The sequence below is a fragment of the Mixophyes fleayi genome, chromosome 6, assembly GCF_038048845.1.
Source record: "Mixophyes fleayi isolate aMixFle1 chromosome 6, aMixFle1.hap1, whole genome shotgun sequence".
NCBI lineage: Eukaryota > Metazoa > Chordata > Amphibia > Anura > Limnodynastidae > Mixophyes > Mixophyes fleayi.
Genome location: NC_134407.1, coordinates 36120035 through 36133174, shown reverse-complemented (window position 1 = coordinate 36133174; position 13140 = coordinate 36120035). Strand labels below are relative to the sequence as shown.

The window sequence follows — 13140 nt, the reverse complement described above, 5'->3', positions numbered from 1 at the left end:
AAGATCGTACAGGGCTTCGCCTTCTGATCTGGGAACTCCAGCGCACCAGACGCTAATCTGCTTTATCAGCTATTTCGCTGACACAAAGGTGTTTACTTATTTTAACATCTCCCAGGACTCTATTTCTCCTTTTGTGTGGTCTTTATCCCCCAACAAGGTTTTAGCCCAGATTACAGATAGTGCCTCAGATCTGTGACACTGGATCAAGGGAGCAGAGAGTGACAAAATAATGGAGTCCAACACATGAATCTGATGTCAGATTCCATTCTTTTGACTTAATGTATATCGTTTGTAACTTACTTAAAGAGCAGGTGCTTTTCCTCCATTGTGCCGCAAACAAGGGGAGCAGTTAAATTATTGAGCAAAGTAGAAGATTATGATATGTAGTTGTTTGGTTTCATTTTCCCCTCAGCAGCTCTGCCTCAAACTAAAAGAGGTCATTTAGATGCTGTTCCCAGGGATTACCAAGCGATGATTAGTTTTCTGTGGTAACTATGCAATGCTAATAATAGGCAGATGAGATTACCCATCTGATACATTCCAGCATATTGTAATGAATGTTAACTCACTCATAAATAATGCCCTTCACAAGTGAGGTTTGTAAAGAACCAGTCAACTACACTTTATTCAAAAGGCTAAAAAAAAAAAAAAAAAAAAAAGTTATTTTCATTCGACAGAACATACGGCTAGTGTAGGGTTTGTCTTTAAATAACATATTCTGTATTTGGACTCTATTTCTTTATTTTTATTAACTGGATACTGTTAGGAATGCAATGTAAACTAAGTGTTTGGTAGACAGTGCATCCTTTATGCTAATCACTTAGCCGGCCTGCTCTCTGCTTCTCCAACTGTGTTCTCCTGCCCTACGTCTACGTTGCATATCGGTCTAGAGTAGTGATGTGCAGAGCAAGTTTGGCAGGCAGTGCCAGGGCAACAAAGGGCCGTTTACAAAAGTGCAAAAATGCATATATGCAATGTGTTTCACCATGTCTAAATATGCACATTGATGTGCTTACCTGCTTTTGCGGGATTGAGTGTCCGTCTGGGAATACGAATGGTGGAAAGACACGTTTAAGTCCTGCCTACTGTGCGTTTCCAAACACCATCTTTCACTTCAACTTTCATTTTTTATTAATTTATGAACTTGTGAAGATATTGGGGAGTAAATGTATCAAATAGCGATTTTTGCAAATATTTGATATCCGGCAACATTGTATGGTAAATATAAAGCGCCAATCGGTGATTTGCAAAAATAGCTATTTGATATATTTACCCTAGGAAATTACATGTATCTCTTTTGGGTATTTGAATATATTTATTCAATGGAGTTTTGTGTGTTTATAGATGCTTTTATTCGCATCATATGCGACGGGATGGTAAAAATTAAATAAACAATCCATCCCATTGATAGCATAGGATTACTCCAAATAACTGGCCTCTCGTGAGCATCATAAAATAACAGCTCTTTTGCAGAGAGAATAAGTCTTTGTGCTATCTACATACCAGGCAACGTCCCCGTAACTGCATGTTCTCTGTCCCTTGAATCTCAAAATTAAATTTTTGCATGTAGGTATAAAAATAGGCGCCTTTCTAAGCTTACACCGCACTAGACAGGGATATCCTTCCATCAGAAGATGCAAAATTTTGCATCCCTGTAGACATTGCTACTATGACCAGCAGATCCGTGTACTTCCCGTAAAACCAGACGGCAATAAACATGTGGTATATGCACGTGGGGTTGTCTGTTTGCATGTGCAGAAATAACTTGCAGGTTGTTGCCCAGCGAAAGATTAGTGTATTATCCATTCTCTATTGGTCTGTCTCCCAGGAAATAAAATAGGGATTTTATTTTTTTTATTGTTTCTTGTGTGTCTAGTTATATTTTCCTATCTTTCAAACAACGGCATTGACATACCTTAGTGCAGAGGTAGGCAAGTTATGGATTCCCAGGGATTGTTAGATTCAGGTGCCAGCATGTCCTGACAGCCTCTGACACAAATTCAAATTATATCACGTCCGATTTGGGTAGGTTAAAACTCTGTAAGTATCGTATTAGGTGTAGGGGGGCCACACAGGTGTCATGGAAGAAAAGCTACCTACATAAGCTAACCTTTCCACAAAGTTGATTTAATTTTACAGTGAACTTCTATTTTAGTTGCATTATTTATTTGCAATAAGCTACATTTTAATTCACATAAGAAAGTAAACATTATCGGGTCTGTTAAACCAATGTCTAAAACTATTTCATATATCATGTCTTTTGGGCTGTTACATTAATTAAAGTGAGGGACCACAATTAATTTGCATCTATAGCAGAAGCTGAATGCGGCAAATTTTCATTTCCAATTGTCCCTAATTCCCTTAGCTACTTCCAGGCGTTAAAGATTTGTCTAAAACCGTTTCACTGCAGGCCTACAGCTTCATCAGTGGGCGGAGTGATATAAAGTTGTGTCATTGGCAGTCTCTCCATCTCGGGATATATATATATAAAATTTATACTGTGGCTTTATAAAAAAAATAAAAATTAAATGTACACAGTGGCATATAGGCCATTATACTAGCAAAAGAGACGAATAGGGGGGAGAAGAAGGGCGTTGATTTACAAGCAAACCAAAACACAGCTGCCATACACCAGAAAGAAGATTATGCTATCCATTCAAACATCAGACAAGGTTTCTACACATATACTGTATTAGCCAATAAAACGGGGACAATCATATAGAACAAGGAGGTACTACAAAACAAATGGGCACTAGAGTCTTTAATCACGATTGGACTGAGGAAGATGTTGAACTTTAAACAATCAATAAACAAGGGAAGAAAGTCCCACTTTGTAGAGCAAGGATCCAAAAGTAAAGACCTAGAGAAACTGACCACAAGCAAGATACAACATCTAACAAGAAGAACCAATATGCACACACCAAGTTAAAATCGCTATCAAGGGGGATATTCAATTAAGACGGCAGATGGTGGTTACCCGCGACTGATCACATAAAGTGCCAATGCGTTCCTGCAGCATTGTGAAGGGAAATCGGCAATGATGCGGTAAGGGAAGTGTGCCGCTGCGCGTAACCTTAATCTGCCGCCTTAAATGAATATGCATTGAGTCTACAACTACAAGTATGATGTCATTACCTTCCTTGAGTAACTAGACAAAAATGAAATCTACAGAGGAAAGAAAAGAAAGACATTTTCGAACATCAGTAGGGACCAATAAGCCTACAAAAAGACAATATGGTTAAATGTTTGCTTAAACCTGCAGACTGAGAGGGGTAGGAATTCTTATTATGGGTAGAACACTGTAAATAGAATTACCAACATCTCTCCTGTCAGTCAAGATAACTTGTCTAGAACTCAAAGCAGATCCTAACATAGGGATGAGAAACCTGCAGCCTTCTAGGTCCTTAAGTGTGGCCTTTTGACTGAATCCAAATCTTACAGAACAAATTGTTTTAATTATATTAATAGGTTTTTTATTTACCTTTTAAATTTTATTTTATTGTTAAAATGAACATATTTAAAGTACCAAAGAGTAAAATAAGTTTCAACAAAAAAATCCACCCTGATTGACTTCCACTATTAGAACATTAGAAAGCCATAAGGGCTAAATTAACACCTGTTATGCTCATGATTTAGTTCTAATGTGACTGGTAAAATGTCTGATAACGTCCCCACCTGACTGGCACCACTACCTCATGAGGCTTGTTGGTGAGAGTCTTTGGGGGTCAAGTATGGTATTTCCAGGCAAAAATTACTCTTAATTTTGCGATTTTTGCGCATGATTAGTTGAAAGCTCACACAACAAAATAGTAAATGGATAGTAAAATAAGGCACAAAATAAAAACTACTCATATGTTATACGCATGTTAATAATTTTTGCACCTCTTTGGTGTGATCCTTTTAAAATAACATTAATTTCAACAACTGTAAACTACAGTATAACTGTTTTTCATATCAAGCTGTCAAATTACGAGTTTTTGGTTGAATACGGTGCTGTGGGAGAGGGGGATCATGACGGTTGGTCAATAGTGACATTTAAATACCCTGTTTATGAACAAGTGTATTTCTAAAAGAAAAATGTCAATATCGACAAGTTGTTGTTTATACAATTTGAGTTCAGATGCTATATACCGCTGCGTCAATGGCCGCCAGAAATGGGCGCAGACCGAATTTCATGAACTTGCGCCGGATGCAAAATTGTGACAGCTTTAAACCGGAAATGGAGCAGAGTTTTCAATCTTTTTATATATTAATAATCTTTGGGCAGTTATTTATCAGCCTATGATAACGATGCACTGTGTTTCTCTTTGAAGTGGATTTTCTGATTATTTGCACAGCCTGACAGAATTTTGTATTCTGTCTGCTTAACAGCCCATCATGTCAAAGAAGACCAAGAGAAGGCTGAAGGAAGAAAACAGATTTTTTTTTTGAAAGAGGATTGAGATTGCAATATTATCTTGTTTCTGCTAATAATAAGATGATTTGGTTACTTTGTGATACTGAAATATCAACATTGAAGAAATCCAGTCGTCGCCAGCATTAGAAAACTCGTAAGGACCACAAATATTTCAAATTGGAAACAGAGGTGCGAAAGCATGTTTTGCAGAATGAAAGATTTTGAAAAGCAAATACAATTCTTTCAAGCCACAATAAGACCTGGAAATAATGCCACTAAAGCAACTTATAAAGTAGCTTATATATTTGGGGGGAAAAGGGAAGCCAATCGGTGATTGTAGAAATCATGAAATAATGCATTGTCGTACTTGTAGGACGTTTAGACCCCGTTAGTGTTTCTAAGTACAAACAACTGCCTCTTTCAACTGATCGGCAGCATGGATTAGCCTTCAACATAACAGAACAACTCCATGCAATACCCAAATTGGAAAATCTATATTATTCAATCACTGTGGATGGATCAACTGATGCTACTGACTCGGCACAGGTTTTATACTTCACTCGGCCATAACAGAAGACTTTCTTTGCTACAAAGAGTTACTTACTTTGGGCACTCTTGCGAGCAGAACATGGGGAATAGATATCTTCAACAACTGTCAAGATAAATGTCATGAAGTAGGACTGAATTTGGTAAATGTAGTGAGTCTATGCACAGAAGGTACACCTTGCATGACTGGAAAACATAAAGGGTTTATTGCACAGATAGAAAAATGTATTAACATCCAGATGCTGTCCTTTCTTTTCATTGTATCTTACATCAGCAAAATCTGTGCTAAAGCTACTATTTTAAGCGACACTTTGCTACAAGTTATAAGTATTGTTATCTATATTCGTGCAAATGCAACATACCATCATTAATTTCGTAACACGCTAAAGTTGGAGGATAAGGTATTCAGTGTGGATTCGCCGTATTATTCTAAAGTTTGTTGGCTGTCGTAGGGACAGGCGTTGGCCAAAATTTTATCTCTGAGAACAGATGGTTAAATTTTATGAAGAACAGAATCGGCAATGTGAATTATTGAAAGAAGAATTCTATAGGAATGCTGGATTTCTGTGTGATATCATGTCAAATCAAAACGACTTGAATATTTCTTTGCAAGGTAAGAAAAAAAAAAGTTTATATACGATATGTGTCAAAAAATCCAAGCATTTCAAAAAAAGCTATTTTTTTTCTTTTCAAAATACTTATTCAAAAGGAAATTTCGGATGAACATTTTCCCCAGTTAGTAAATATCATTGATGAGCAGGATGATATATGCAAATCATTTGAAGAATACGCAGCAGTTATAGACTTATTAATTGGAGAATACAATGAATGGTTCACTGACTCTGAGAATCATGACATCACATTTAAATTAGCATTTCAGCCTCACCTAGTTGATGTCGCCAAGGAACCTAAAGAACTACAGATGGAATTGATTGAGCTCTCAGTAGGTGACATTTTAAAGTCATGATTTGATGCTAAGAAAGATCCAATTGAAATATGGAAAAATCAGTAGAATACCCACGCCTTCGGCAACATGCCCGCAAAATACTTTCTTGCTTTTCAACCGCTTATTGCTGAGAATCTACATAGTAGTTAGATTTTTACAAAATAATGTACATTTTTAAGTATATATAATTGAAGTTTTTTGAAAGCCCCTTATTTGATAACGGCTAAATTAATGCGGCAATTCAACATGAAAAGGTTCCCTACCCCTGTCCTAACCAAACATACAACATGGAAATTTTAAAAAATTTATATTCGTAGAAGAAGGTAAAGATTCACTCCTACTAAATATTAAGTTCCTGCTTCCACAGAACAAACACCACCCAAATGCCGACGTTCTACTTTTGTATTGAAGATGGCTATATGGAACATCCTAGATCAGTGGATCCCAAACTTTTTCAGTTCAAGGAACCCTTAGGGTCTCCATAATTTTTTTCAAGGCATCCCTAAGCCAGAATTATTACCAAGTAGTCCCCTGCCTTGCTTACCACTGGCCCTGGCAGAGGCACCCCAGGGAGCCTAGGCGCACAGTTTAGGAACCACTGTCCTAGATAACTATTGCATAAGAGAAAGATAATGCATTTGATAGCACCTTCCCCAAGCTGGCCTAGGGAAGGAGGAACCAGCACAGTAACCTCTATACCACCTTTCAGGATCTAGGACTTATCAATGGACACCGGTAACAGGCCAAATAGCACTTAATTGCAAACAGAAGTACAGCCCATCCTCCTTGCTGGGCAGCACGGCAAACACTTATTTTTAGTTTCAGGTTTTTATCGTTATCTTTTATGTTTCTTGTACAACTTTTTATTTTATCATATTTTTATCTGATTTTATTTTATTGTCACCAAGCTTCAATGAAAATGATACAATATCTGAAGAACAGCGGAACTAGAGAAGACAAGAGATGGAATTGTTTTGGTGGTAAACTTCTGCATTACAACTGTACCAGTGGATCCACATCTATCCTAATAAAATGTTTCTTTGTGTAATCAACATTCTCATCTGTATAATGCTGATTAAAATGACGCAATTCTCAACTCCTAGTTTAGAGCCAGCAACGTAATAAAATTATCCAATGTTATCAAAGTTTATCAATCCTCTTACCTTAACATTTTCCATATCGGTGAGCATTAATCCACATCTATGTTGCCTTTGATATATAGAACATGTGAGGCATAATTTTTTGCAATTGATGTAGGTTTTGTGGGAGCTTTGCTACGAAGCTCTATATTGATAACAACATGTCAAGTACAGTGCACCTGTTGTCTACTCTGGAAAGGAAGATATTTTGTGGGCTAGTCCTCATTAACATGCAACTACCAATCCACTAAAGACAATTGAACCCATTGACATATCAGGAGTGTTGCTGCCTCAGCAATGTGACTTGTTCTTAATTGAAAGGCCTGCAGCGTTGAGGTAAAAGAAGGAAATTGTATACAGTTTTTGTATAGTGACATTGGTACAAGAGACCCTCTCATGTGCTTAAACACAAAATATTTTATTCGGTGTAAGGTATATGTAATATAAACAATGGTCCAATTCTTCTTGGGGAGCCCAAGTGTCAGCGGGTTCTGGTGTGAAGTGGAGCAAATACACATTTTAATACGCAATATTACTGCATAAGAACATAAAATTGGACGGCTGCCTCTGACACCTGCTTCAGGGACCAGACTAGAGGATTGAAACAGCATTTCAGTACGAAAAGCATATGTTCCAATGTAGAGACGTATAGGCATCTGGTTTAATAAATATTACTGACCTTTTACAGTATCTGAACAGTGAAAATGTATTCTCTTGTGATGGAAGAAGTCATCTTCACATAATGATTTATGACCCATGGTAATATTACATGAGCTGTTGATGAAGATTTTTCTGCTATATTTTAAACTCTCCTAAAATATTCAAAGCAAACCTAATGCAATTAATAAACAATATCACAGCCCATGTAAAGCAACGTAATGACCAACTCACCTATTCCCCTGTCTGTGTTTAGTGTATTGGGTTTCTCAGGTCTACCATGAACTTGATTTATTCTCTAAAAAAAAAAAAAAAATTTTTTTTTTCTTGTTCTAAACTATCTACAAACCATTTATACTCCAATAGGTTAGATTATTAAAATGTCATGAAAAAGCCTTTAAGCAGAAAACCTGTATATCAAAGGTGTTCTAAATGTATACTGTAGATCTTTGGTCATCTATTATAGAAATGTCTCCTAAATAAGGCCATATTGTGTCGGGCTTCCACCATCCACCAAAGATGGCCAAGAACAATTAAAATCCATCTGGATTTTAATTGTTCCCAGATGACAATGCTTTCGGGCCGGTGGCTGAAATCCTAATGTCTGTGATGATCAGGCTAATTGTACTATTGGGGCCCAATGGAACTCTTCATGGGCTCCGCCTTACTTGGCAGCTTGTAAGGGATTTGATGATTTTACGACAAATCACATTCCTTGGCTCTAATGTGAGATGTGAGTTTTGCAAGTTGCATTCAACACAGAAACAGGGATATATAATACACACACACACACACACACCATTTCTGAAGTCATGTTTTATAGATGTGTAATTATGTGTAAGGATATGTTCCACTGTTCTTGTAAAATTAAACCTAAAAGTAACTGTATAATATTAACTTCTCTGCCATGTCTCATTGTAGTGGCCAGCTGATGAACTGCCTTGGAACTGAGTTCAAAAGAGGTGCTGGAGTTTTGGATATCCACTATGAAACACCGTATACGTTGCTGTCTTGTGGCTATGACACTTACATACGTTACTGGGACCTAAGAACAAGCTCCAGGTATTGTCCATTTATGTTTGTTGCTTTTATTGGCTGCGCCATCTACGATGAATGCCTATGTGTATGTTCTCCCAGTGCTTGTGTGGGTTTCCTCCGGGTGCTCCAGTTTTCTCCCACACTCCAAAAACATACTGGTAGGTTAATTGGCTGCTATTAAATTGTCCTTAGTCTCTCTCAGTCTGTGTGTGTATGTTAGGGGATTTAGATTGTAAGCTCTAATGGGGCAGAGACTGATGTGAGTGAGTTCTCTGTGTAGCTCTGCTGAATATAGTGGCGCTATATAAATAGATGATGATGATGATGATATCTTACATGCCCATAATGTCTTTCTTTCCCCCAGTCATTTATCATTCATGTTCTAACAAAAATTAACAACAATTCATAAGAAGTAGAAAATTTACCTATGTTGTAAAATATATTCAAACACCTCTGCCACGTCTGTGCTGAAAGCGAACCTTCAGTACACGATAACACAAATCTTACATGTATGTAGGAGCTTGTTTTAAAGCATTTGATTGGCCTTTAAGTCTGCTTTCAACATGTTTAACAAATACGTGTTTTTATTTTTTCTGTAGAATTAATTGGAATTTTAAGGTTAATTAATATTAACTTGCAGAGTTCAGTGTGTTGGTTCTTTGCATGTACTTTAGAAGTCACTTATGTTAAATAAAAGAAAGGTATGTCGGTTCTGTTGATGGAATTGAATGATAATAGAAAGGGAGTGTACTGTAGACAATCTACTCGTTTGACTGATTCTGCATTCCGACTAGTCGGCTGCAAACACAATCCTATTACAAGCAGTGGCCATATTGCACACAGTTATGGATATGAGCACCGTTATGTCACTTCGACTGAGGAGAGGTAAGATTTCCAAGATCTGGGAAATAATGAAGGAAATAAATTTAAATGTCCTATTTGAACATACTTGCCTACTTTCCTCCAGGAGATCCCATGGGGAGATCCCAAGGGTCAAGTACAGACGGGCGTGATGACACAATTTGCATCATTACACCCTACCTCTCACCCCTTGCAACAACGCAATTCATGTAGCAGGGGGCGGAGCCATCATCGTCACCATTTATTTATATGGCGCCACTGATTCGGCAGCGCTGTACAGAGAACTCACTCACATCATTGTAGCTTACAGTCTGAATTCCCTAATACACACACACAGACAGACAGAGGGAGAGAGAGACTAGGGTCAAATTTGATAGCAGCCAATTAACCTACCAGTATGTTTTTGAAATGTGGGAGGAAAGCGGAGCACCCGAAGGAAACCCACGCAAACACTGGGAGAACATACAAACTCCACACAGATAAGGCCGTGGTCGGGAGCCATGATGTAATTAGTATTATCAAGGCCATGCCCACCTCAGAGGTAAGTGACACGGGATCCAGGTGTATGGCCTAGTATTCAAGCTTTGGCATATGATGTATTTAATGTTTTATAGCTTGTACTTTTTAATGAACTATGATTATGTATGAGATATGTACATGATTTTCATATAATATATTTATACTCTCATTCACTTTCATATTGTATATCTTTGGTTTCTGTAAATTGGCAGTGGCCTTTTTTTTTAGTACATAGCAATTGTATTTGGTTTTTACTTGTAAACAATAATAACTATATTTCCAGGGCTTTATTGCTAGCTCCCAGTGATATTGTTTTTGTTTAATGACAGCTGGCAAAATGTACTCTCTAGTCCAATCAAAATTTCATCCAATCAGATTCTGTTTAGACAGAGTGATATGTGTACATTGTATTATTGCCACATGTAATTGCGACGTGTGGCCAGCTTTTCATCTGCCCCTAATGCGGATCTCCTGGGGGTAAATTTATCAAGCTGTGGGTTTGAAAAAATGGAGATGTTACCCATAACAATCAATCAGATTCTAGCTGTCATTTTGTAGAATGTACTAAATAAATGATAACTAGAATATGATTGGTTGCTATAGGCAACATCTCTACTTTTGCAAACCTGCAGCTTGATAAATTTACCCCCTGGACTGAAAATCAAATCAGAATGCATTTTATTTAACATTATCCAAGAAACCCTGGATAATCTCGGATTATCAAGACAATGTGGACATTATTCAAGGCTCTGACATAAACCCCGACTCACAACACTATTAACTGTTCATATTTCTCCGAAAAGGGTTACAGACCCTGCTCATGTAATAAAAGGTATTAGAAGAATTTTAAGCTATTTGCAAAACGAAGCCCAATTAATTCTAAAAACGACGTGTAAAACAGTGATCATTTTTCAAGGATTTGTAACTACTGTATATGATAATCCAGGATATCTCTCTGTGGCTCAGCACAAGAAGTATGTATATATCATCACACCATGCTGAGGTATGAGAAAGCATTAGAGGGACAAGGAATCACACTCCCACTGCAATTAGAAAATAATTTTAAAATAACTTTTAATTACAGGGACTGGCAGAGCTCCACAGCAGATCTGCTTTGTTGGTGCCTAAGCGTACTTGACACGTCCAGCTCTGTAGCTGGTACAAACTGAGAACATTTGTTCTTTATTATACCTATTTTGATATTGAACAGGGTCTAGTATGCTTCATTATATTCACAGATTGATTACAGCTTAGTTGTAAAAAAATGTAATATTATTATTTTGAATTTTCTTGTTCTTCGACAAAATGATCACAGATGTGCATATGCTGTGTCCAATAGTACTGCTTTCAGTTACATGACTGTGATCTCAAACCATATTTTGCTCTTCAAGAAACAATTACACATTCTGCACGTAGTCGGAACAGTGTTATGCATCCAACATTGTGAGGTGCACTAGTATCACTAGGGGAGGGCTGACAAATTTTAGCCCGGGGGGCAAGACTCAACTCAGCAGCCTATTTTCATAGGGAAAAAAAAGGCAGGTGACCCAGCCCAAGATAGCTCACTATGGGACTGGCCCGAGGGGCAGACGCCCCCCAGCCCAGCCTTCCCCTGAGTATCAGACACTATTAATAACACTATAACCGAGAAAGTGTAGTCTGATATGGAAGTGATATATTCATGAAATGCATGGATGCAGTTATTAGACCTATCAAACAGGCATGAGAGTGAGGCATATAGCTCTTTAATGTGAATGCTGGGCAGCACATGAAAAATGTCAATATCGACAAGTTGTTGTTTACCTTTTATCTGCATATGTACGGTGGCTTAGTGGTTAGCACTTCTGCCTGACAGCGCTGGGTTCATGAGTTGGATTCCCGACCATGGCCTTATCTGTGTGGCGTTTGTATGTTCCCCCTGTGTTTGTGTGGGTTTCCTCCGGGTGCTCTGGTTTCCTCCCAGCATCCAAAGACATACTAGTAGGTTAATTGGCTGCTATCAAATTGACTTTAGTCTTCTCTATCTCTCTCTCTCCCTCTCTCTGTCTGTGTGTGTGTGTTAAAGTTAAATTGTAAGCTCCAATGGAGCAGGGACTGATGTGAGTTTTCTGTACAGCACTGCGGAATTAGTGGCGCTATATAAAATGATGATGATAGTGTTTTGATGATGAATGCTGGATATCTCGATTAGTATAGAGAAACCTCTTAACCACTGGATACTACCATATCACAGAGAAAGTCCATCCCATTCCAATCAATAGCTTCATATTACAGCAGAGATATTTATGCGTTAACTGTTTCCAATTAAATTTAATTAAGATGAAGTGTTCTATTGTAATCTATATTTGTATAGTTTGTCTGCTTTTCTATATTTAATATATCTCCGATTTGCTTTGTATTTGCATAAATACACTAAGTGGTTAACGATCCTTGTTCAGTGGGAATCTGCTGTGTTTGTTTCTCCTTTCACCGTATGAATGAACTCCTTTTACCTTTCTGTATGCAATGTTCTAAATGCATTTTGCGCAAAGTATTGTGTGTATAATATATATTCTGCATAGTGACCCACACATGAGCAGAGATAAAGTGCTGTTTGTATGAATAGCACTGGCTGCCCGCACTGTGCAGCATCTAGTGGCTCAGATATATTGATTGGGTACATTACCACTTAGCACAGAGTCAGTGTGACTGCACATAAGGTCAAGGGGAACACTTTGTTTACTGTCAGCATCCTACATTAATGGGAGAAGGACAGGTCGGGTCTCCATAGAATTGATTATCTTTCAGCCATGGGTCTTTTCTGCCAAATACTAATTGGTCTTCCTGCTTTTCACTTATTGGGATAGACAAGATGTCAGACATCTGAAAGTGATGCCATCCTATTATAATTTATTAATGCACATCCCAGCAGGACGTTAAACAATTATAGATAATATCAGAAAGTTACTTGCCACCTTATCTAATTCTGAAACCACAGCTAGTAATGTCAGTGGATACAAAGGGCTGCTTCAGGACCTTATTCTAAAAACACAGAAAAT

At 37.7% G+C, this 13140-nt stretch overlaps 1 protein-coding gene across 2 annotated transcripts in view; it reads left to right on the top strand.

Moving 5' to 3' along the window:
- FBXW4 (F-box and WD repeat domain containing 4) overlaps positions 1-13140 on the top strand; it is a 147550-nt gene that overhangs the window by 124630 nt on the left and 9780 nt on the right. For both annotated transcript variants that reach the window (XM_075216280.1, XM_075216279.1), the window contains one exon: positions 8606-8746. In XM_075216280.1, coding sequence (XP_075072381.1) covers positions 8606-8746 — 141 coding nt within the window. The remainder of the gene's footprint in view (positions 1-8605; positions 8747-13140) is intronic.